Source organism: Myodes glareolus, chromosome 3 (assembly GCF_982192425.1).
Source record: "Myodes glareolus chromosome 3, mMyoGla1.1, whole genome shotgun sequence".
In the NCBI taxonomy this organism is placed as follows: Eukaryota; Metazoa; Chordata; class Mammalia; order Rodentia; family Cricetidae; genus Myodes; species Myodes glareolus.
In genome coordinates, this window is record NC_142028.1 from 36,890,191 (window position 1) to 36,913,269 (window position 23,079).

The 23,079-nt window shown below is 51.5% G+C and overlaps 1 protein-coding gene across 2 annotated transcripts in view; it reads right to left on the minus strand.

Moving 5' to 3' along the window:
- Positions 1-1,542: 1,542 nt before the first annotated feature.
- The window catches only part of Slc6a1 (solute carrier family 6 member 1), a 33,332-nt gene continuing 11,795 nt past the window's right edge, over positions 1,543-23,079 (minus strand). For both annotated transcript variants that reach the window (XM_048438646.3, XM_085686860.2), the window contains exons 2-16: positions 17,241-17,290; positions 16,226-16,550; positions 15,802-15,933; positions 15,592-15,692; positions 14,551-14,660; positions 13,482-13,614; positions 10,611-10,745; positions 10,363-10,466; positions 9,749-9,873; positions 8,487-8,599; positions 8,142-8,273; positions 6,381-6,483; positions 4,820-4,920; positions 4,229-4,396; positions 1,543-3,779 (exon numbers count right to left, since the gene is read on the minus strand). In XM_048438646.3, coding sequence (XP_048294603.1) covers positions 3,675-3,779; positions 4,229-4,396; positions 4,820-4,920; positions 6,381-6,483; positions 8,142-8,273; positions 8,487-8,599; positions 9,749-9,873; positions 10,363-10,466; positions 10,611-10,745; positions 13,482-13,614; positions 14,551-14,660; positions 15,592-15,692; positions 15,802-15,933; positions 16,226-16,463 — 1,800 coding nt within the window. In that variant the 5' untranslated portion in view covers positions 16,464-16,550; positions 17,241-17,290 and the 3' untranslated portion in view covers positions 1,543-3,674. The remainder of the gene's footprint in view (positions 3,780-4,228; positions 4,397-4,819; positions 4,921-6,380; positions 6,484-8,141; positions 8,274-8,486; positions 8,600-9,748; positions 9,874-10,362; positions 10,467-10,610; positions 10,746-13,481; positions 13,615-14,550; positions 14,661-15,591; positions 15,693-15,801; positions 15,934-16,225; positions 16,551-17,240; positions 17,291-23,079) is intronic.

Genomic DNA, 23,079 nt, shown 5'->3' on the forward strand with positions numbered 1-23,079 from the left:
GAGGAGAGGAGCTCCCCAGGCAAAGGGAGGTGAGTCCACAGGTGCGGGGTGGAAGTTGGTAGGGGTCAGAGGTCAGTTTGAAGGCATCGGTTTTCTCCTTTCATCATGTAGGTTTTGAAAATTGAACTCTGCATCTCATCAGCCCAATTCATGCTTCTTTGAGGGTCTCCTTTTAGGGTTCAAAGCAAGTTCTTGGTTCCAGTAGAGAGATACCTTTCGGGGCTCTCAGAGACCGGGATGACAGAGGGCTGGATGCGCTTGCCTGCCTTGTATGGCTTTTCGAGCCTCATTCTGCAGCCACCCATAGAGTACAGTGACGTTATACGTTGGTGGGGCAGCTGGAGGCAGTATGCCAAGAGGTGACAAGGACTGTGGAGAATAGTCACTCTGGTCACTCGAGCCCCCCATTTGAAACTCTTATTTCCCAATCCTTCTCACAATTATTTAAGGGCTACATCCCTTAGTAAACCTCTTGTTCCATGTTAGTCATAGAGGTTTCTCATCCCAGACTGATTTGATTGACAGAGGAGGGAAGAAGGAGGAAGCAGGGGGTGGGGTGGCATAGAGTCAGAGAATATGGCATGCTTACAACTGTTGCGCCATGGCTAGGAGTCCAGTCTAACTATTCTTGCAACATCTCTGCCAAACTCACATTTTTCTAAATGTGATTAAAAAAATTACAATTCGGAAGAACGCATCAAGTCAATGACACCAAATGTGCTTCTAATCACCCTCCAACTTAGATCTTTATTTGGTTGACACAATTGGGTGTGTCTCCACCACATAGCTCCACATGACTTCCTCCATGTGTCGCTCAGTCTTTGAGGAAAGCCCAGCTTCACTGCAGTGGACTTTGAGCCCAAATCTCTTGGTCTGGGACAGAGTTAGTTTGTGTCCTTGTTGTGTAGTGTCAAGGAAAGAGACTATTGTATGCTCCCACCCCTAAGAGAGGAAGGTCTTCAGTAGGTGTGGTGGTTTGAAAAGAACACTACCAGGGCTGGAGAGATGGCTCAATGACTAAGAGCACTGGCTGCTCTTCCAGAGGTCCTGAGTTCAATTCCCAGCAACCACATGGTGACTCACAGTCATCTGTAACTGGATCTGATGTCCTCTTCTGGAATGCAGCTGTACATGTAGACAGAGTGCTCATAATAAATGAATGGATGAATGAATGAATGAATGCACAAATTAAAAACAGAAAAAGAAAAGAGAACTATCTCCCAGAGTCTCTAGCATTTGAACTCTTGCTGCCCAGCTGGTAGTGCTGCTTGGGGAAGTTTAGGTGGGACAAACTTACTGGAGGAGGGGCCTCTCTGGGGGATGGGCTTTGGGAGTAAACAGCCTCACCTGCTTAGAGTTTGCACCCTCTGCTTTGTGATTGTGGTTCAAGATGCCAGCCTTAGCTTCCCGCTCCTGCCACCATACCTGCTGCTTCCCCGCCATGCTGGACTCTTATTCCTCTGAAACCATAGGCCCCATAACCCTTTTCTTCTGAAAGTTGTCTTGGTTGTGGTCACAACAACAGAAAAGTAACTAATACAGTGAATATCATAGAACCTTTATTATTTTTCTTCTAAATTCTTAGAAACTTACACAACGCCCGTGCTCTAGTTGTGATATCATTTATAGACATTTAAAACACATCTTCATGTATAAATATTTTACATTTGGTCCATAGAACAGATAATTTTACTAAATAATACTGTAAATTTTTTTAAAACAGGCTCTGTATATAGTCTGAATAGTCATATATTACATATACTTTTTATATAGAGATAAATTTACTTGGTGTCTGAGAATAAATCCTTATTGCAAAAAAAGCATATATGATAATACAATTATCTTTTTTTCCCTCTGGGCAAAAACTAAAAAAGAAAAGTTACACATAGTCACAGTTCTCACAGTAATTGTACGACCTTTAATGTTGTGCTCTATAAGGTAAGTTTGGGTGGAAATCAGGGGATTTCTTGCCAAACATCTCAGAGGTGCTTACACACATGAAATACACTGCATTTATCTCAGAAAGACTCGTTCTCAGTTTCACATCTAAGAACAACAAGCAGCAAGAAGGAAATTTCCTGCCCTCATCCTAAAGGGCTTCATACACAGGCGAGGGGGAGGGACGGGGCCACGAGACACAGTGGAGGGTCCTTGCATGCCACACCCTGGACTCTGATGGCAGACACCTGTGCAAGCAGAGGCTCCACCGGGCAGGCAGACTCCTTAACCACGTGACCCCTTTACAGGTGTCCTCGAGAAGAGCTGGTCGATTGCCTACACAGTATCACACGGGACGCTAAATGCCACATGTGAGGAGGGGTGTGCATGTATGTGCTTTTCTATGTGCATACGTGTTTGCATTCTCTACAGTGTGCTAACTGTTCTGAGGGAGATAGCTTATTGCAAGAAACTGGTGTGCTGGTCACTTTTGGATGAGAATGACAAGAGATTCAAAGAAAAACCCACGGTCACAGTTATTCACCATAGTTATTAGGGATTAGTCATAAGCACAGTTTGTGAGCTATCGAGCTAAGGCGCTACGGGACAAGACATACGGTTTGCTACATGGGAGCCCGTCCTCTCGGCAGAGGAGAGAGGCTGAGCTGCTGGAGCTTTCCAGAAATTGTCTCCACTGGCTTCACCTACACAGAGCCCAAGGCCAGAAGGGACGTGTGCCGTTTCCCTTTGGAGCAGGTTAACAAAGGAAGCTCAGTGTCGGGGTAGGGTGGGCAGAGCCTCTGGATAAACCCTCCTCCATTAGCGGCCATCAGCATCGGAGGAGTTTTCCGAAAGGCGAGGAGGGACGGCAGAACTGAGCGGCAGTGACAGTCTAAGGGGAAACCAGGGCCAGCTGGATCCGTCCTGATTTAGACAGAACCTTCACCTTGGTTTCCTTGGCCATTGTTTGTGCAAAACTGGGCAGCTCAGAAGGACTACAGCTCCCACTTGGGGAAAGTCCTGGAATGGTGACCAAAAAAAGGCAATTGTGCTTGTGGCTTTTTTTTTTTTGTTTTTTTTTAAATTCTCCTCAGCACACAGGGCCCTTCTGGATAGGCTGCTGCTGTTAATGTCACCTGGGAGGTGGGACAAAAGACACTGAGCTGCCCGGGTCACAGGGTCACAGGGACAGAGGACCCTCTCCGCATTGCTCCAAGGTGTCTGTCTGTCTAGGGGTGGATCTGTGAAGCTGCCTCGGGAAGGAGAAATTGAGAAGGAAAGAGACTGGCTCCCAGGGGGCACGAGCAAAATGCCGTAGCCCTGGTCCATGACCAGTTCAGAGCCACGGTGGACAGGAATGTCTGGATAACAGTCTATGGTTGGGGCATAGGACAACAGTCTGGATATGACTACAAGCCAGGAGTGTGTGGCCTCAGCTGTCACCCTCTCTAGTAGCATAAAAATGAGCTACAGTGGCAGTTACAAAGGCCAGCCACCTGCTCCTGTTGTGGGGCCTGAGGGAAAAGTCGCCAGGCCTCTGCGAAAGCCCCCAGGGGTGGATGACCATGCAGGGTCCACCCAGGGCAGACTGTCCCCCATCTCCCCTCTCTGCTTGGTGATGGTGTCTGGACCCGCCCCTTGAGGTAGGTGGAGACAGAGAGTATCTTCAGTCTTCAAGGGGTATGGGTACTGCCAGGCCAGGGTGCCAATGCTGGGGTGATGAGGGAGCTGCACCCCTAGATGTAGGCCTCCTTGCTGGCTGAGCTGCCAGCCTGCGGCTGCTCAGGACCATTCTCGGGGCGCACAATGTCTTCACTGGGCTGGATCATGACCTGGAGGCGCTGCAGGCAGGGTGGTGGTGAGACTCCTTGCAGTGGGGACCAGCCCCTTCCACCCCTCTTCCTCCACCAAATCCAGCTCCAGTCTCCTCACTAGAGAGTCAAAAGTCCCACACGGTGGAGGATACCTAGCCAGAACACCATGCTCTCTTCTGCATGACCCAGAAGCAGAAGAGATCATGGTCCCCTGATGCCACACTGATCTCCCTCCAGCTCACCTCAGGGCATTTTGATCCCTTGACCTTTGTACAAACTTCCCATCCTACCCTCCTAAGAATATTCTTTCTGCTTCTACCACTTAGTCTGGCTTACCTTCAGGCTTCCAGGAGGCCACCCTAATCCTCCTCCACCCAGGCCTCAGAGGTGTACTCTATTACTCTAAATGACATTGACTTGCTGACTCGAGTCTTCCCAAGCAGAGCCCAAGCCCCCCAAGTTGCAGAAGGACTTACCTGCTTTAGAGAGCCCTTTAGAGTGAGGAACATGTAAGCCATGTACCCGGGGATGAGCACCATGGAGGACAAGGCCATGAGCCAGCCCACACCCTGGCCCCACTTGGGGAACACATAGCTCCCCATGGTTAGCGGTGTCATCTGGACAGCGCTGAAGAGAAACACGCCCTGTGGATGGGGAAGGGCATGACAGTCAGTCCCTAGGGCTGGACCCAGCAAGGCCCAACCTCCACCGCAGCTATCCTGACACTGTAGGTGAGGCATTAAGGTAGAATCCCCCTTCTGGAAAAACCCTGGAGAGGGGGCCCCTGCCTGCAGACTAGCAGTTAGTGTACTGAAGATCTCTCCAGGACACCATGATCTCATACAGGGCACAATACAGGCAACGGCCCAGTCCCTAACTCAAGGACTCGAGGTGCCCCTGCCAGGGCTCTCAGGATCTCAACGTCCCTCAAGGAGGGAATGAGACTTTCTGAGGAAGAGAAGCCTCTCTGTGTTAGGAACCTGACCTCCTGGTTAGGATGAGCTGGATGAGCTCGGTTCTCTCTTGGTGACTCAGGGCAATGGTGGCTAGTCAAGCCCCAGCCTTACCGCCACAATGATGGGTGTGAAAAAGGACCAGCACAGCTTCCACCAGATGCAGGGTCTGGAGCCCACCATCTCCTGAATGTTGTCGTAGAATCGGTTGACACCTGTGATGTGGGAGTAAGAACAGAAGGCAGGGGGCAGCTTCCAGGACTGTGGTCTAGGACCCTGTTAGACCACCTCTTTCAGGTGTGGCCGTGAGCAAGTCCCTCACATCTGTAAACCCAGTGTCCTTGTTTCTTGCATGGGGCACGTACTTTGGTTTTACTCAATTGTACAGCATTGGAATATGAAGTAGGAGGATACACAAAGAGAGGTCTGCCTGGTGCCCCACCCACAGACACCTGTTCCAGTTACACCTTCAGTGGCTTTGCCGGGGCACATTTCCCCATGGTGTCTTACTGTGAGAAACTGATTGTGAAGAAAGTCCACATTTAGTAAATCAATGATAATAAAAGAAAAACCCGGAGCCCTCAGAACGGAGCAGGTCCCTGCTCCCTGTGGAAAGCCACAGAGAAGGGAGACCCATCAGGAGGGAGGAGGGCAGAGAGCGGGGAGAGGGTGATGGGGGGCAGGTGGAGGAGGGGAGCAGTGCTGGGCTCTTCCAGAAGGCACATCCTGCTGAGAGAGTTGGCATTTGGGAAGGACATTCTTGGATCTCTGGACTCCTAGGCAGTCATTTGGGGAATTTTGGTCCCGCAAGAAACAAATAACTTAGATTTTCCCTCTGTGATTTGTCCTAAAATAGTTCACACCTGGAATCATACATAGTCTTGCAGTCATTAAGCCCATGGCTTAAAAAATTGTATAGTTTTTTCAGATAAAATTTCTTTTTCTTTTTTCCACATTTGTTTATTTTGTTTGTGAGTCGTGAGGCACAGGTGGAAGTCAGAGGACAACTTGGGGGAGTCTCTTAGCTCACCCTACAGGCGGGTTCAGGGGCTTGAACTCAGGTGGCCAGACTTGGTGGCAAGTGTTTTGAGCCATCTTGCCAGTCCTCTAATAAAATTTCAAGCTAATCTTTTTATCCTCAAATTTATGAAACCATGATGGCATGCATTTTATTTTTTTAAGGCTTATTTATTTTTATCATATGTGTATTAGTGTTTGTCTGCATGTATGCTACACCATGCTCGTGCCGTGTCCAGAGAGGCCAGAAGAAGAAACTGGGTCCCTGGAACAGGAGGTTGTGAGACTTCATGAGGGGAGGGTGCAGGAACTGAACCCAGATCCTCTGCAAGAGCAACAAGAGCTTTTAACCTCTGAGCCACCTCTGCAGCCCCTGGCTTGCATTTTAAATGAGTGTTTGCAACTGTCCCAGTCATACTTCTAAACAGGGTAGCTAGCACCTGTGTTAACTAAGCCTGTGGAAGTGTTACAAAGGCAAAATAGAGGGCTAGTAGTCAAGATATCATTAATGAACAATGATTGGATGGATGGATGATGGATGGATGGATGGATGGATGGATGGATGGATGGATAAATGGATGATGGATGATGGATGGATGGATGATGGGTGGATGATGGATGATGGGTGGATAAATGAGGGAAGAGGGCTGGTTCTCACCATAAAACCAGGAAATGGAGACACACTCAAAGAAAACCAGGAACAGCAGGCTCATGCCACTGGCAGAGTAATAATCAAAAAGTTTGAAGACATAAATGCCTCCCTGAAAGAGACAAAGGGATGAAGTGCAGACATAGTTCCATCTCCGTACACACACACACACACACACACACACACACACACACACACACACACACACACACCTGCCCCAAGAGCCCAGAGAGGCAGGGATTAGACACTGCAGCAGGGCAGCTTGAGGGCGGAAGTAAAGCAAGCACTTAGGGTCTGTGGCTGCTCACTGTCTGGGTGGGAGGGGAAGAGGCCCCATTTCCAGTGGGCTTTCGGTATGTCTGGAAAGCAGCTGAGCCATCACCAGCATGTACCAGTGATTCTTCTTTCCTGCTTTAACCCTCTCCTGACTCCCTCAACACAATATGCAGAGCTATGCTTTAAATCACATCTAATCACAAAGCCTGCAAGGTCTGGTTTGACAACCTCGTCCACCTTCCCATTGTCTGTGTCCTCCACAAGTGCCTCCTCTTGTCCCTCCAGCTCCCCAGATGCATTCCTACTGCAGGGCCTTTGTGCCCATTCTGCCTGCTTCCCTACGATTTCCCCCTCTCCCACCCAGCACTGACCCTGCCTCATCTCTTAAGTCTCAACTCAAGGGTCACTTGTTTAGAGAGGCCTCTCTCAGCTACCTTGTCTGAGGTAGACCCCCACCCCAACCCCTGTTGGTCACTCCTGATCCTACTATCCATTTCCTTTCTGCTCAGAAAGAAGCTAATGTCCGTTAGTTTTGACTCATAAAAAACAACCCCCTAGAAAGCCAACATGACAGCGTCCATCACGATAACAGCTGAATCCAGGGGTCATGCTATCCCACAGCAGGTGTGCACAGCATTTCTCTCTGAGATTAACACAAGGGATTTGGCAAGGGTCCCTGTTAAAGCTCCACTTTCAACTTGACTCTGACTCATTTCTGTGAGCATTCGCAAGCTCATTCCCCCATCCCCCTTATCCTGCATCTCCTCATCCTCTCATTCGCTCATCCCCTCAGTCTCCTCAGCCTCTCTACCTTCTCAGCCCCCATCCCCGCATTACCCATCTCATTGCCTCCACCCAATATCACCCCATTCCCCACATCACCCCATCCTCTCATCACCTCCATCCCCAAATCACCTCATCACCCATCCCCTCATCACCCCATCCCATCATTACCTCCATCCCCACATCACCTCCATCCCCACATCACCTCCATCACTTCATCACCTCCATCCCCACATCACCTCCATCCCCACATCACCCCATTCCCACATCACCTTCATCCCCACATCACCTCCATCCCCACATCACCTCCATCCCTTCATCACCTTCATCCCCACATCACCTCCATCCCTTCATCACCTTCATCCCCACATCACCTTCATCCCCTCATCATTCTCTTCCCTTCCTCCAGGAAGCAGGTGGTTATGGCTAGGATGGACACTACATTCTGTAAATTTATCCTACACTTTCTAGTCCAAATTCTACTTCTTCCATCAGTCTGGGCTTCCATGGATCTCACAGTGATGTGCATAGGGTTTGTCATAATGGTGCTCAGTGCAGAGAAAAGATGGTGGCCTAGGCTAACTCTGCAAAAGGAGGCCCAAGGGCTGGAGAGCTTTGGGTCTTGGAAGCGAACATGTTTCCTGGCATGAAAAGATGTGCCAAGAAAGAACTGGGGAAAATCTGAGGCATGTCAGATGCTGGTCAGCTTACCTGGGTGATGTTAGAGAGGCCAATCAGGTAGGACACGACACACACAGCAGCAATGAAGAGTTCACGGCGATTGCGGAGAAGCCTGGGGTACTCGTCCACCAGGGCAGTGATGAAGCCCTCCACGGTACAGAACTTGTTGGGGAAAGGATAAGGTCAGCTGCCTGCTGCAGCCAGCCTCTACCCCCCCCACCCACTCAAAACCTGGCCTTGTAAGGGAAGACAGAAGGCCTATAGCCAGTCACCAGGGCTAGGACTGTCTGGGGTCAGGCCCTCCAGGCACTGTGGGGGCTAACCAAGATCAGGCTGGCCCTGATGGGGGTCCTCGTGGTGCTGTGGGGGGCTCACCTGGCTGTCAATGCCCAGCATCAGCAGCATGGAGAAAAAGAGGATAGCCCAGAGGGGAGAGATGGGCAGCTGCGTCACAGCCTCGGGGTATGCCAAAAATGCCAGTCCAGGGCCTTATGGAGGGCAAAACAGAGGGAAGAAAGAGAGAGACTGAGTGCCACCAGCACACCCAGCACACCCAGCACACTGGGACACCTAGCACACCTTACAGTCCAGCACACACACACAGCATATCCGGCACATGCTCCACACTGTCATTTGCTCATTGTGATCTCAGCTCATCCTTTGGGTACCCTTGTGTATGCACCGGTCTCCCTTAGGAAGCAATGAGAATCAGCACTGAGAGGGAAGACGGGACAGGTGGTACAGAGCTGTGGCTGACCTTCAGCGAGAGACCACAGGACCTGGCCAGTGGCAGGGACAGTGTGGGAGTGGAGAGGCTGAATGGAGACACATGAAGGAGGCAGGTGGAGGGCAGACACTAGAGCTGATGCAGGAGCTTGTGGAGAATGGGGAAGGGTAGGAGGCTGAGGCTGTGGAGAGTGGGGGAGGGTAGGAGGAGGCTGGGGCTGTGGAGAGTGGGGGAGGGTAGGAGAAGGCTGGGGCTGTGGAGTGTGGGGGAGGGTAGGAGGAGGCTGGGGCAGTGGAGAGCGGGGGAGGGTAGGAGGAGGCTGGGGCTTTTGTTTCGCCTAGGACAGCTGAACCCTTCATGAGGTGGGAAGCTATAGGGTGAAGCAGATGTGGGATGTCTGTCTGGGGCCTGGGGGAGTGTAGGTCTGGAGACTCCGGAAAGGATGTCTAAAAGTTCAGGAGCAACCTCCTGTGAGGATACGGTGATCTTCCTAGGTGTGGTTCTGGGGTGGGGGAGGGGAAGCGAGCGTCTGGGAGTTCCTGTAGTTCCCTGTAGGTGAGACAGGAACCTCGGCAGAGAGCATGACCAACTCATTTCCCCAAAGGACAAGTCACATTCCCTCCCTGAACCTCAGGGGCTTCTGCCAGGTACACACTTCCTCCTACTGTGGCTTGTCTTAGGAAAAAAAAGGAAAAAGGGGTCAGGCACTGAGGGTCTTTGGCACTGGTGACCATGGGAACAGAGTGGGCACAACCTACACAGTGCCAATGTTTTTAGAGCGATGACCCAAGTCTAGCCTGAAGAGCTTTGTATCCTGAAGGTGACCACTTCCCTGGTGGACCCGCAGGCATCCTCGTGACAACACATTACCATCACGGCAAGCCCCGCCTTCCCCAGGTAAAGGGCTAACCTGAGGCTGCCACATCAGCGATGGATCTCTTGGTGACATGAGCCATGAAGCCCACGATGGAGAAGATAACGAAGCCGGCGAACATGCTGGTGCAGGAGTTGATGCAGCAAACGATGATGGAGTCCCTGAAGGGCAGGAGGGCCCATGAGGTATGCGGTGGGGGTGCCCAAGAGGTGAGGCGGGGTTTGACTACAGGATGGTGGGACCAGAGGGCAGTGACCTCTGAGGGAAGGGAAGAAGGTTCTAGAAGAGAAACTACAAGGTCTGGTGGCCCTAGAAGGGCAATTTCAGAGCAAGGCAGGAAGGATAGGGTAGGAAGGAAGGGGCCACGTAAGAGGCAAAGAGGGACCTAATATGCAAATAGCCAGGGCAAGTATGACTACAGAAGGTATGGCCTCGGGGCTTGGGTTCCACAATGAATGTAGTCTTAGAGGAAAAGCATGGCCTCCAGTGTGTGACAAAAGTGTCCTGAGACAAGCGTGAATTACTGGGGTAGGCAAGGAGGCAGAGTGGTTGGCAAGCGTTCCTGGGCCGTAGCCTCAAAGTGCCTCTCCTAGGAAGGTGTGATGATGGGCGTGGTCAGGAAGGAAGCGTCAGGACCCGCCCCCTCACACCTGTACACATTGTTGTGGAAAGAGTTGTAGCTTCCGAGAGCGATCAGGGACCCCAGGCCCAGGCCGTAGGAGAAGAAGATCTGGGTGGCTGCGTCGAGCCACACCTGTGGGCAGAGGATCAGAACCTCAGAACCAATGAAATAAGGAATCATCATCGCAAGTCATTTACCCAGGAGTCCTCAGCTCAGGTACTTAAGGGCTGCAGTGTACTCGCGGACCCGGTGGGGTGGGCGGGGCGAGGCGCTCACCTCCGAATCCGATAACTTGCGGAAATTGGGCGTGATGTAGAAGAGGATCCCCTCCTTGGCCCCAGGCAGCGTCACTCCACGGAAGAACAGGATGATGAGCATGATGTAGGGGTACGTGGCAGAGAAGTAGACCACCTAGGAGCAAAACAGCACCAGATCGATCGATTCCTCCTCCGGGAGCCTCAACTTAACCTGGATTCCTAGCCTGCGAGGCATGCCCGCCTTTCTGAAGCCCCTCCATGGAGTCTGCACCACTGTCTCAGTGCCCGCACCCCCATTCCTGTCTTCTCTCCTTCCTCCCTCTGTCCCTCCTCCTCCTCCCAAGTGTATGAGGCTAGTACCTGTCTGTTGCCAAGAGTGAGATACCACCCTTCTGTGAGAGACACTTCTCTACCCTCTACCTCCTGCCAGAGGCCACACCCCATGCTTGGAATTCTCTGTGAAGCTCAGGGCAGGCTTCAAACTCACAGTGATCCCCTTGCCTCCTCATTTTCAGTGTTTGGGTTACAGGAGTGAGCTCTAATTTTTAATCTTGTTGTTTGGGTTTTTTGTTTGCTTGTTTGTTTGTTTTTCTTTGAGACACAATCTTATTATGTAGTCCTGGCTGGCCTGGAATTCTGAGAACCACCTACCTCTGCCTCTGGAGTGCTGAGATTAGGGATGTGTGCCACCATACCCAGCCTCCACCTCTATTTTTTTTTTTTATTTTTACATTATCCAAGTTACACATATGACAGCAGGGAAAGTTTAAAGTTCATGTGGACATGCATCCAAGGTCCCATAGACAGCTCCTAGCAGTTATGTTAGGGACATGTCTCATATGGTTGACATCTCTGTTTTTCCAATGCTTAGAGCATTCAGTGGACTCTGTAGATGTTGGACAATCATGCAACATTTCAGTTCTTCGCTTTTTCTCCACATGTCCTTGCAAAAAGGGCTCAAATGAGTGTGTCACCTCTTTGACATGTGTGAAGCTAAAACACCTTCCTGCTCAGTTCCTAAAGGCTGCCTCACTGTCTTCGGAAGAAAATGATCTTGAATTATAAAAGGTCCTTTGGGCGGTGCCAGCCCACTCTGTGATTTTCCAGCTATACAGGGATCTAAACGCAACACAAAACCCGTCTGTATACATTTTTTTTTTAATTTGCAAAAGTGTTATTTCATGCTTGGGAAAACTTCCAGCCATGCAATTACTAAATCTAATACCATCAACTTTTCCTAGCTTGTGACTTACATTGCTTTAGAACTTTCTGGAAATGAAACTGCAGCTGGCAGGGCATGGTGAGCCTCTACGCCGAGGAGAGCTGTTTAAACTCTGTCTTCTAAGAAACTGGTTTGTGCAGAGATCTTTGCCATCTCAATTGTCCCCAAGTCTGATGTGATTCCCCCATTGGGGATGGTGAATATGGGTAGATTTTGAGTTACCTTTGTCCCTCTTATTGGACTCTGAGATCCCTCAGTAATAGAAAAAGCAGCCACAAACCATGAAAAAAAAAAATCCAACTTAAAAAAGAGCACTCATCATCAGTAGGACCAGCAGGCTGTGTAACTTTGGCTAATTTCTTACCTTCTCTGAGCCTTGTTTTTGTTTGTCTAGCAAATGGGTGTGATTTTTCAATCCCAATGAGCAAAGAGGCTAGTTGAATGAGGACACAGGCCATGCCTAATACATTTCCTGTCTGTACTTCCCTGTTTTCCACGCTCAGCAGGAGGCTGAGCACACAAGTAGGTGTTCAATAGAAACTTGCTGAAGGACAGATAGATGGGTCAACATCCCCAATTGATACAGTAAGGAGGCTCCCCACTCTATGTCTCTGATAAGAATTCTGGGCACCCCTCCCCGCCACCAATGGTTAAAACTGCTATTAAACACCGAGTTTCCATGTCGAGAGTATTGGCCAGCATTCTGCATAGATTGTCCCTCAGCTACTAATGGATGAGAGGACTGAAGCTCAGAGTGGTCTTGGGACTTGTCCCACTCCACGCAGCTGTTCCCTGGGGAGCTGAGGTTCTAACTCTTCTCTGAAGCCCTGAACAAAGCCTCCACTTTTCTTCCTGGAGGTACCGGGGAAGGCCCGAAAACCTGCCTCTGCTCACCGTAGTCCTCGAGATAGATGAGGGGTCTCCTGACTCCAGCACAGGATCTGAGGACCTGGTGCGTCCCAGGGCCTACTAGACTGCAGCACAAGTGTGCACCACCTCTGCTCCCTTTAGACCAAAGTCAGGAGTAAGTCAGCTAGCTCTGTCTCCACATTCTCCAACAGGACTCAAGGCCAGCTGCCCTCCTGAGCCAGCGTCCAGATGGCTCCAGCCAGATGACCCAGCCTGATCCCCGTCTGCACTTGTGTAAATGAGATGGAAAGAACAAGTATCCTTCACAATGTTGAAGGTCCTGGCAGATGCTGATGAGCCACCGGGTATGTGTTATTTCATAGAAGAAAAATGAGTATCGGGGGACAGAGTGACCCGCCCATGGTCACAGAACCAGCTTGTTGTCACGCGAGGATATGAACTTGGGGATAGGTGCCACTAGCCATCCATCCCTTCGTCCATGGGTCAGGATAGAAGATGGCATCCCGGGTCCCTGTACTGGGCACAGGGTGGCACAGAACAAGTGCCAGGGGAAGCTGGTTCAGTGACCCTAGAGCAACACCTGTCATCTAGTGATGGCTCCACCAAGCCCAGTGGCATCTGTGACCCTGGCACTGGCTCGTCTCATTTCACAAGACTGTACCGGGGCACAGAGAGCTGAAAGCCCTTAACTAAAGTTAGATGGAGCTTGCAGATGAGCCCTGGTCCAGGACACACCTCCTCCTGTAGAACTGTCCCCTTTCCTGTGTGCCCCCATTATGCACACACACACTTTCCTACCTTTCCAGTCCAACCAACACCCTTCCAGATGCAGAAATACACAAGCACCCAGGCAATGGCCAGCGTGATGGCTAGTGGCCAGCGGATCTGTCCTGGCTTGTCCAGCCCATCCGTCATCTGGTGCATGTTGCGCCTGGGGACAGAGGAAGGAGGAAAGGGTCACAACGAGGCCAGAAGGAGGTGAGTGACTAGGACTCCGACACAGATCACACCTTCCCCAGGGGTTCTGATGACACCACGACCTTGTAATTTGGACAGGGACCTTGGAGCCATGACACTCACCCTGGAGACTGTCCAGCAGGAGCAGGACTTGGGTCAACTGTGACTCCTGGGCTACTGCGCCTTCACCTCTACTCTGCTCTACCCAGCCTCATGGGATCCTCCTAAATCCCAGGTAGGATCATGTGGTCACTCTGGTCACTCTCCCGCCTGAGACCTTGTAGCACACAGGGCCCTCTTTTCTAGAGAACAGATGACTGAGCCCTCCCAAGCTCCACAGCTTGCCTTTGCATCTTAGCACAGTCCCTCACTGGCACCTTCTGCAGCTGCTCCCCTCACTGAGCCGGCACACACACACCTTCTCTTGTCTCCCTGACTCCCCCATTCCACCTGTTATAGTGAGCAGCAACGTCCTCCAGCGGGCTGGTCCAGGGCATCTCCCCTACTCTGTATATCCTCCTACCAGTATGGATCATTTGAGGCTATCAATGCCTGTTGGCATGCTCAGGTCTCTAATTACCCTGGCACACAACAGGTGTTCAAGGAACATTCAGGGATGAATAGCTGAAGGAAAAGCCACATTACCTGCTGCCATGCACTGGCACAACCTCCCCAGCCCCCCGCTGACACCCACTGGCACATCCTCCCCAGCCCCCCACTGACACCCGCTGGCACACCCTCCCCAGCCCCCCTGCTGACACCCACTGGCACACCCTCCACAGCCCTCTGCAGACACCCACTGGCACACCCTCCACAGCCCCCTGCAGACACCCACTGGCACACCCTCCACAGCCCCCCGCTGACACCCACTGACACACCCTCCCCAGCCCTGTGCCCAGTCCCCACTCACTCCCAGAACTCCACCACAGCACTAGTCATGTTGGTAGTATTGACCAGGCTATAGTTGGAGAAGCAGCGGTCAGTGTTCCAGGGGTTGTCACACTGTTTCCATGGCAGAGTCTGTTAGGGCAGAGTCACAGACAGATTCCACTAAGCCCCTGGGGCTGGCCAGAGGGGACCCCACTTCCCCTGCCCACGCTTATCACCCTTTTGCACCTGCGCACAGCCGTTTTCCCATTTCTCCTTCCCAACAGTTCTCAGAGGCAGGTGGATAAGATCACGTCACCCAAATGTGACCTCCTGACCCCACCACCACCACCAAGGACCAGCTTCCAAGCTACACTGTGTCCACAGGGGTGACCAGAGTAGACTGGGTCTGTCTCGTGCTTCACACAGGACTTAATGGGGGTGAGTTTCCCTTTTTGTTTCCTTCCTCTTCCTGGTCAGACACACACCATGTAAAATTCACCGCCATTCCTTGCGCCCCTCAGCAGCATGAAGCGCACACAATTGTGCAGCACCACTTTCTAGAAACGCCATCTCCTTTGCTCACTAACTCCCCATCCTCCTGGCTCCCCCCACAATGCCTTCTGTCTCTTGGAGTCTGACCACTTGCCGGTAGAATCACACAGCATCTGTTCTCTGTGATGGCCTTATTGTCTTACAAAACATGATGCTGTGATAATATAGCATAGGCCCCAGAGTTTCTGAGACCCTGCTTTTGCTTCTTTGGACTCAGAGACAGAACTGCTGGATCACGTTTATAAACGAGAGCAGTGAGGGCTCAGAGAAGTGACAGCTCATTCATTCCTGAAGTTGCACAGCTGGTAGAGAGTAGAGTCAGCATTCAGACCTGTGCCATCTGAGTCCATACAAAGTGTGCTAGCGGATCCAACTGTGGGATGCCTAAAGTGCTAAACTGAGGTTTTTCGTGTGGCTGGCCACGGATGATGCTACAGGAGACACGCGATACCCCTCATTTAAGGACTGACCCGGGGAGCACACTAGGGATCCCCACAGCCCATGTAGACCCTGAGCACCAGCCACTCACTGTGGTGAAGGAGTTGTACAGGTAATAGATGGCCCAGGAGATGATGACAATGTAGTAGATGTTCAGCCAGAAGGACAGCACAGCCGCAGCGAGGCCCACGCCTAGGGTGGAACACATACAGCGTATGCTCAGATATGGATTCAAGGCTTCCTCGTTCCTGAGGATCTTAGGTGAGGTTCCTCCACCTTCCTAGCTGCCCCCCCCACTCACCCTTGAACATGGGAGCCAGCTTCCACACGCCCAGGCCTCCAATGGAGGTGTACTGGCCTAGAGAGCACTCCAGAAGGAAGAGAGGAACACCCGCAAAGATGAGCGTCAGGAAATAAGGGATCAAGAAGGCCCCTGGAGGAAAGACATAATCATGGCCCTGGTGGCTCCCACCTACCATTCCCTTGTGTCCCACCCAGGGAAGGTATCATCCAGGGCCAAAGACATTCCTTCATTCCAAATGCACCCCAGATCTTGCAAGAGACAGAGCTTCTGACATCACTGCCACAGACAACTGTAACTGGGGACTCTTAATTAGAGGACAAGAGGTGATAAACAGGATCTGCTCTTAAAGCTCCTCCCTTCCCTTAAGGCAGACCCAAAAGATGCAAAGACCTGGCCCTGAGGTCACCAGGTGGCCACCTACCACCACCATTTTTCCCGCAGAGGTAAGGGAACCTCCACACGTTGCCCAGCCCTATGGCGTAGCCCACGCAGGACATGAGGAAGTCGAAGCGACCCTTCCATGTGTCCCGATCAGGGAGGTCTCCGGCCTTCTTCTGCACCTTGACCACCAAAGTTTTGGGCTTGTCGCTGGCCACAGGGGCCTCGCTGACCTCAGTAGAGATCTGCCCATCGGCCACCTTGCTATTGTCAGTCGCCATGTCTCGAAACACAAACTTGGCAGCAGGGGTCCTGGTGGGTGGGCGTGTGATGTCAGCTCCGGTCCACGTGGACAGCAGCTTTGCGGCCTGGGGTTGTAGGAGGACAGAGTGGGTTACAACGATAGGGCAGGGGTCCCTGAAGGTGCTTTGAGGTCTAATCATCCACTTTGCCATGTCGGGGCTGTGTGACTTTATCTAATTGCTTCAATCTCTCTGCTCTGGTCCAGCTTTTTAAAGCAAGGACAGCAGCACACCTCTCAGTGAACTGTTGAGAGGGAATGCAAAGGAAGCCATGTTTGGTGGAACACTAGACTGAGGATGGAGGGTCATGATGAGGACAGCCTGGGATATACAGCCAATATCAAAAAAGCAAGCAGAAAGAAAAGAAAAAGAAGTTTGTTTGTAACCAGCTGAGTACATAGTGCTTAGTATTATGACTTAACACTCCAGTTGATTCTCTCTCTCTCTCTCTCTCTCTCTCTCTCTCTCTCTCTCTCTCTGTTTGTGTGTATGTATGCAGGTACACATGTGCATGTACATGTGTTCCTATGTGGGGCAGACGTCAACCTTGGGTGACATTCCTCAGCAGCTGTCCATTATTCCTGAGACAGTGTGTGTCTCTTGCTTGGGATTGAACTCAGGGCTTCACGTTGGTTCTGAGTCCAAGTACTTCACCGAGTGATCGCCATGACTGCTCTGAGCTTCAGTTTCCCCATCTGTAGAATGGGGCCCATCTCCTGTGACTGGCAGAATGACCCAGATGGTTGCTTATCTTACCCAATGGCTCTCTGCAGTGGGTCCTCTCCTGAAGGCTCCCTCCGCAGAGCCTGCAGAATAGAGTGAGGAGATAGTCAGGGAGGTGAATGGGCAGGCTAGGCCAAAGGGTGCTGGACCGTTGGCAGGGAGCAACAGGCAGGGGGAAGCAGTTGAGATGCAAGCTGTGCTCGTGACTGCAGAGCGTCCCCAGCAGGGTGACGGCAGTGAGTCCATGCAGCTCAGAACTGGCCCGCGGATGCGGAGACATGCAGGGTGAGCTGTGTTAGGAGGACAGCTGTGGCAATGGGCAGGGTGTTCCATAATTTTATTGGGGGAAAAGAGGAACCAGGAGTAAGTCAATGCTCAGGGCCTGCTGGGTGTCAGGAACTGGGCTGATAATTTCTTTTCTTTTTTCAATATACAAAATTAAAGTTGATTCCAGCTGATACTTTTCTCCATCCTCCATATAAACTTGCAGAAGTGTTGTAAAACATGATGCCAGAGTACAGGGAAGCGCCCTGTATTTTTTTTTAGTGTGAGGAGGTAGGCCTATTTAAGGTTCTGCCCCCTAAACATGCCAACAGACATCCATGGAATTTATTTTCTTCTTTGTGTGCTAACATTTTTTTCTAGAGCATTCTATAGAAGCTGTCTAACAAAATAATGCAAACTAAACTTATGGAACCCACAGAACAAACTGGATCACAGGAAGGAAATGCTGCTTAATGACTCCCACATAGGAGATGAGCAAAAGCCATGGGTAGGTAGCATGGGCGTTGTGCCTAGGACCTGCCCCAGATGCCCTGTGTGCAGTGTGTGGTCTTCAGCCCCTCACATGCCGCCTGTTACCCAGTACCACCGTGTCCTCCTCATGGGAACACTTGACGATCACCCCTGCTTCTCCTCAAGGTGGCCTGCTCAGTTTGAGCATCCTGCATAGTGATAGGCTTGTCCTGAATTTCTATCTCCATTTTGGCCAGGTCTGGCCACATCAGGGAGAGCTGTGACCTCAGGTAGAGGCAGCCTGCACCTTCCAGGACAGAGAGAGCAGAAGGTTGAAGATGAGGCCTGCTTCCGTGTCAAGATATACAGACAAACAAATGGGCTCGCTTCTTTTGTGACCACAAGTGTCCTCAGTTGTCCCACTATCCCAGTAGGCTCCAGCCGCCATATTTATTCAGAATGATCAATCTCAGCCCAGGTCTGACCATGTGATCTAAGCTAGCCAATCAGATTCCTTCCCTGGGATCTGAGCCATCACGGGCTGCCCAGTCTGTACTCAAGTGTGGCAGAGAGAGCCAGCTGTTGAGGAAGAGGATATCTTGCTGAGGTACTAGTCTGCACTTCCAGGGTCTTTTTTAAAGCCCAGCTACTCTACTCTGGGATGCCACAGTGTCCCTACTATGGCTTTTAATGAAGTGGTCAGGTTGGTTGTGAGGCTTGGCTCCCACCAATGTCACCGTTGCTGGAGTGGTGGTCACAAAGGTGAATTCCACCTTCTAGGCCTCTCTCCGGCTGTGTCTCAGGACGATTCAACAAGATCGCCACAGACTCCCAGCTTCCATAAGGCTGTTGTCATTATCCAACACTGGCCTGTGGCATTCTGTGACTGCAGGACGGATGGGCAAGGATGGTCCTCACGGTCACCTGTGGCTCTAAGACTCCCTTGGCCCCTTGGGTCCTCAGGGAAGGCAGTCCAAAAGTCCTCAAGTCCGGCCCAGGGGTCCCAGGCAGGGCTACGTGGAAGAGCTGGCCCTGAGGAAGCCAGGCTGCCGTTTCTGCTTTCCGGAAATGCAAACACCTGCAGCATCTGAGAAAGAGCTGCAGAGCCAAGAGCTGTGATTTCATGTCTATGTCTGAACACAAACACAGGAGGCTGGGGTGATGGAACTGGTGCCCGGGGGAGGACTCGGGATGCAGAGCCTGTCTTGCCTATTACGGAAGCCGCCTTATTCCTGAGTCTGGCTTTGGCTCCCTCCAGGATCTGCCCATGCTGGGTGAGCTGCCTCGCCTCTCTGACCCCTATCTGGATAAATGAGGGGGGCGGGATGAGATCAGCAAGGCCAGGCACAGAGACATGCAGGATAACTCCGGCACTGGCTGACAGGGGCTCAGGAAATCTCAGGTACTACGTGGACGTTCACCCTTTCACGTGGAGATAATCTGCACCCAGTACTCCCGACTGCACCCATGTGAGAATACACCAGCAGAGGTAACACAGGGATGTAGGGCCAGGCACTCTGAGACTCTGGTCCCTCAGACGCTCAGCACTTCAGAAGCCGGGTATCAGTCCTAGCGGGGAACACCAGCTGTAAACACGTGAATCTCTTTGCTGTGGGTCTTTACCTCAGTTGGAACAGGAAGAGGGCCAGCTCCTTCCCGGCAGAGGCTGAGAGGGGAGCTGGGCTGGAGTAATGAGCGCAGGGACTGGTTGTGAGGCAAACAGAAGATTCACTGAGAGGATGGAGTTAGTGAAAGAGACCAGAAGGGTGGTGAGTGATTCAGTGATGGCCCAGGCCTCTTCAGTGTGGTTCTGGGACCAAGTCCTGAAGTCATTGACAAAAACACAGCTAAGCAAAAAGAGTTCTGCGGGTCCCTCTGCCGGAGACTTTGCCAGAAAGGAGTGAGGAGTTGGAAGTCCTAGATCAGATATGGCAAATGGGTCAGAAGTGGCCCTTGGGCTTGTTTTATTTGGCCAGAACAACAAAATTCAGTTTGAATTATTAGTTGGAAATGTGACACTCTGGGACATGGTGTTTGAAGCAGTGCAAAGACCCCCAAGGCTGGAAGGAGCTCTTGGTTTTAGCAGAGAGGCCAAGAAGGGCGCGGGTCCAGGTGGAGGGGTAACGGGTTGCATTGCACAAGGTCTCGGAGGCTGCAGTTCAAATGATTTTTTGTATTATAAATGGGTGGGGCTCTCAGTCTGAGTCCAAGAGAAACATGGGGACTTGGTCTGGGGCACTGGGGCTCCACCATGGAGCAGGGCCTGCTGGTGGTCTAGAGATGGGCAGCCCAGTGCTGAACCAGTGGTCAGCTGTGAAAGAGGGGCGTGCAGGGACACCCCGATGGACAATCTCCCTCTGTCTCCTGGCTTCAGAGGGCCCGGTGTGGGAGGAAGGAGGCAGAGGCCGGGAAGCCAGGGCTGGAGAGTCACGGGTGCCATTGTCCCAGCTCATGAGTTGTGGGTCTGAGGAGGCAGAGCAACTCTGAATGCTGCTCCCGCTTGCCTCTCTCCCTGCTTCCCTTTCCTCCCTCCCCTTTCCCCCCTTCTCTCACCCCTCCTTCTTTCTCCCTCCCTGGCTGGGCTCACTGCTGCTTCATCTTTCTCCCTCCCTTCTGCTCAGTAATTACTGGAATGGCAGAGGCTTGCAGCAGCTGTAATAGCCCACACTTGCTTTTATCTCTTTCAGAACTGTGGTGGTTCAAGAAAGAAATTAATATTGGGTTTGGCTTCATTCCAAGAGGAAACAATGCATTTTATTATCCGATTGAGAGAGAAATGCTAGGCCCACCCTTGGGACATCTGCTGTGTACTCAAGTCCCCGTGCGTGGATCCTGTCATAGAAGTGCTGCATATATTAGGCACCTACTGTATTCCAGGCATGTCACAGGAGTTCTAGTGCCCAGACTTACTGCAGCTACTTAGGTTGGATTACTATATGCCCCAGGTAGAGAAGGAAACAGGACTGCCAGCCTAGGGCTGCAGTCAGTGGGTTCTCAGGGGAAAGTTCCAGCCTTGCTATGCACAGGGCAGCTCTGGTAGCAGCAATGTTCGCTGGGACGAGGTAGTATGACACAGGTGTGCTGGCCCTGGAAGCTGTGAGGGAGGGAACCCAGATTTTGTGGGGCTGGCTTCCCATCTGATCTCTGCAGGGTTCTTAATTGGGATATTTGGCTTGGTCTAGTTTTGGGCTTCAAGAATGTGGTGAGACTTGAAGCCAAGACACACAGGATGTGCCAATAAGGGAAAGTTCCAGGTGCTGGCAAAGAGATGATCAGCCATATACACACTCTCATAGGGAGCAACTCGCAATGACGGCAAGCCCAGGGGAGAGAGGTCAGAGAGATGTGAGGTCCTGGAGGGCCACAGGTGTTCAGGGGAAAAGGGCTGCTTCAGGCAAGATTGATGGGACTGTCCAGCTAGACCTCCAGAACAATCCCCATTCTTGGACCCTCAGCTGACACATAAGGGGATCAAAGAATCGCTCTCCCTGGTCTAGACGGGTTCTATACAACATTTATATATCTGCATAAAGCCCGGAGAAGACTGGCACAAGCTCAGGATCACACAGCACAAGAGTGACTTTATCTTTCCAGTCTTTGAACTCTCCCACACTCATTCAAGAACTGCAAACCTCTTGACCACCTCAGCCTACCCTGGGGTCAGCAGCAGCCCTAGTACTGGATGCTAGGTTTTCCCAGCATCCACTGGGGAGTTCCAGGAAGCCACTTCTTTTCTCAGAGCTCAACAGAAAACGCTCATGAGTGCTGTGGTTTCCAGCTTCATGTCTGACCCAGAGAAGAGCAAGACACCGAAGCTACATGACCAATAGTCCCACCTTGCAGTCGTGATGCCAAAGAGGTCCATATCTCAAAGAGGTCAAATGAGCTGTCCCAGATCACCCAGAACTTAACCTGGGCCCTGGAGTCAGAGCCTGGCCTACCGCCTCCCTTAGCTTGTGCATCCTGGGTCCAAGCCTGGGTAAATTCTCTGTGACTTTAGGCTTCCTGGCTTCAGAGTCCATCGCAGTTGGTATGGCCACAGTGGGAGGGCTGGGGCTGCTATGAGATGAAGTTGCCCAGGCAAGAGGAAGAGGAAGCTGAGGCTCTGGTCCTTCCAGGGAGAAGGCAGCTGAAGGTACCCTAATACCCTGGTGAGAACAACATCAAATGTACAAGCTGTGCTGCTCTGAATAACTATTAAGCTATCAATTAGCAATAATCCCACTCCACAGAAGAGTACATGGAGGCACAGAGAGGCAAAGCAACTTGTCAAACTCTCCTAGCCAGAAGCTGGGTGTTGAGATTTGAATGAGAGGTAACGTGACAGCCTGGCAGTACCCCTCATTCGGCTGCAAGATCTGGGTTCTAATAAGCATCTTTTCTCCTGGAGACCCTGGCTCTCAGCTCATGACCTCACCACCCATGGGGAGGAGCACTGAGCTCACACCTCCCTAGCTGGGTAGCCTCGAGCCAACAGCTTGCCCTCTGTGCCTTAGTTGCCTTCTGTGTGCAAGCAGAGGGGTAGGGCTCTGCTTCCCAGTGACCTTAGCCTCTTCATTCCGATTTCATTCGTTTTCTCTCTCCATCACACCGTCGGCATCCTGCCAAACCCCATTCTGATGCCTAATTATCTGGTGTCTGGTGGTGCACCTCATTTTGTTGAGGCAATTTTCTATCTAATCTGCCCGGCATCGAGTGAGCCAGGTCCCATGCTGGGTACCGGGGTATGAGATTCGAGATGGAGTCTGCAGTCTCCTTATGGAGCTCCCAGGACATTTGAGAGATGAACACAGATGGACCAGCACCATGGATTCCTTCCTGGGCATAGCCCGTTGCTGTACAGGGCCTTGTGTTCAGGAAGATGTGTTTATCCTATAGTGGGACTGCAGATCCATCCCACTGAAGCTTCCTGTGTCTTTAATATGTTTGTATATCTCCTTTACCATGTCATTTGACCCTGTCAAATGCCCATTGTCACATACCATGTCACATGCCCATTGCACAGATATGGAAATGGAGGCCCAGATAAGGAAAGCCTGCAAAAGTCCTAAGAGGGTGGTTAGATTGGTTGCCCAAGCTCCTAAGCATGAATCTCTGTGGGGACACAGGACCACCAGCTCGCAGGGAAACGGACCCG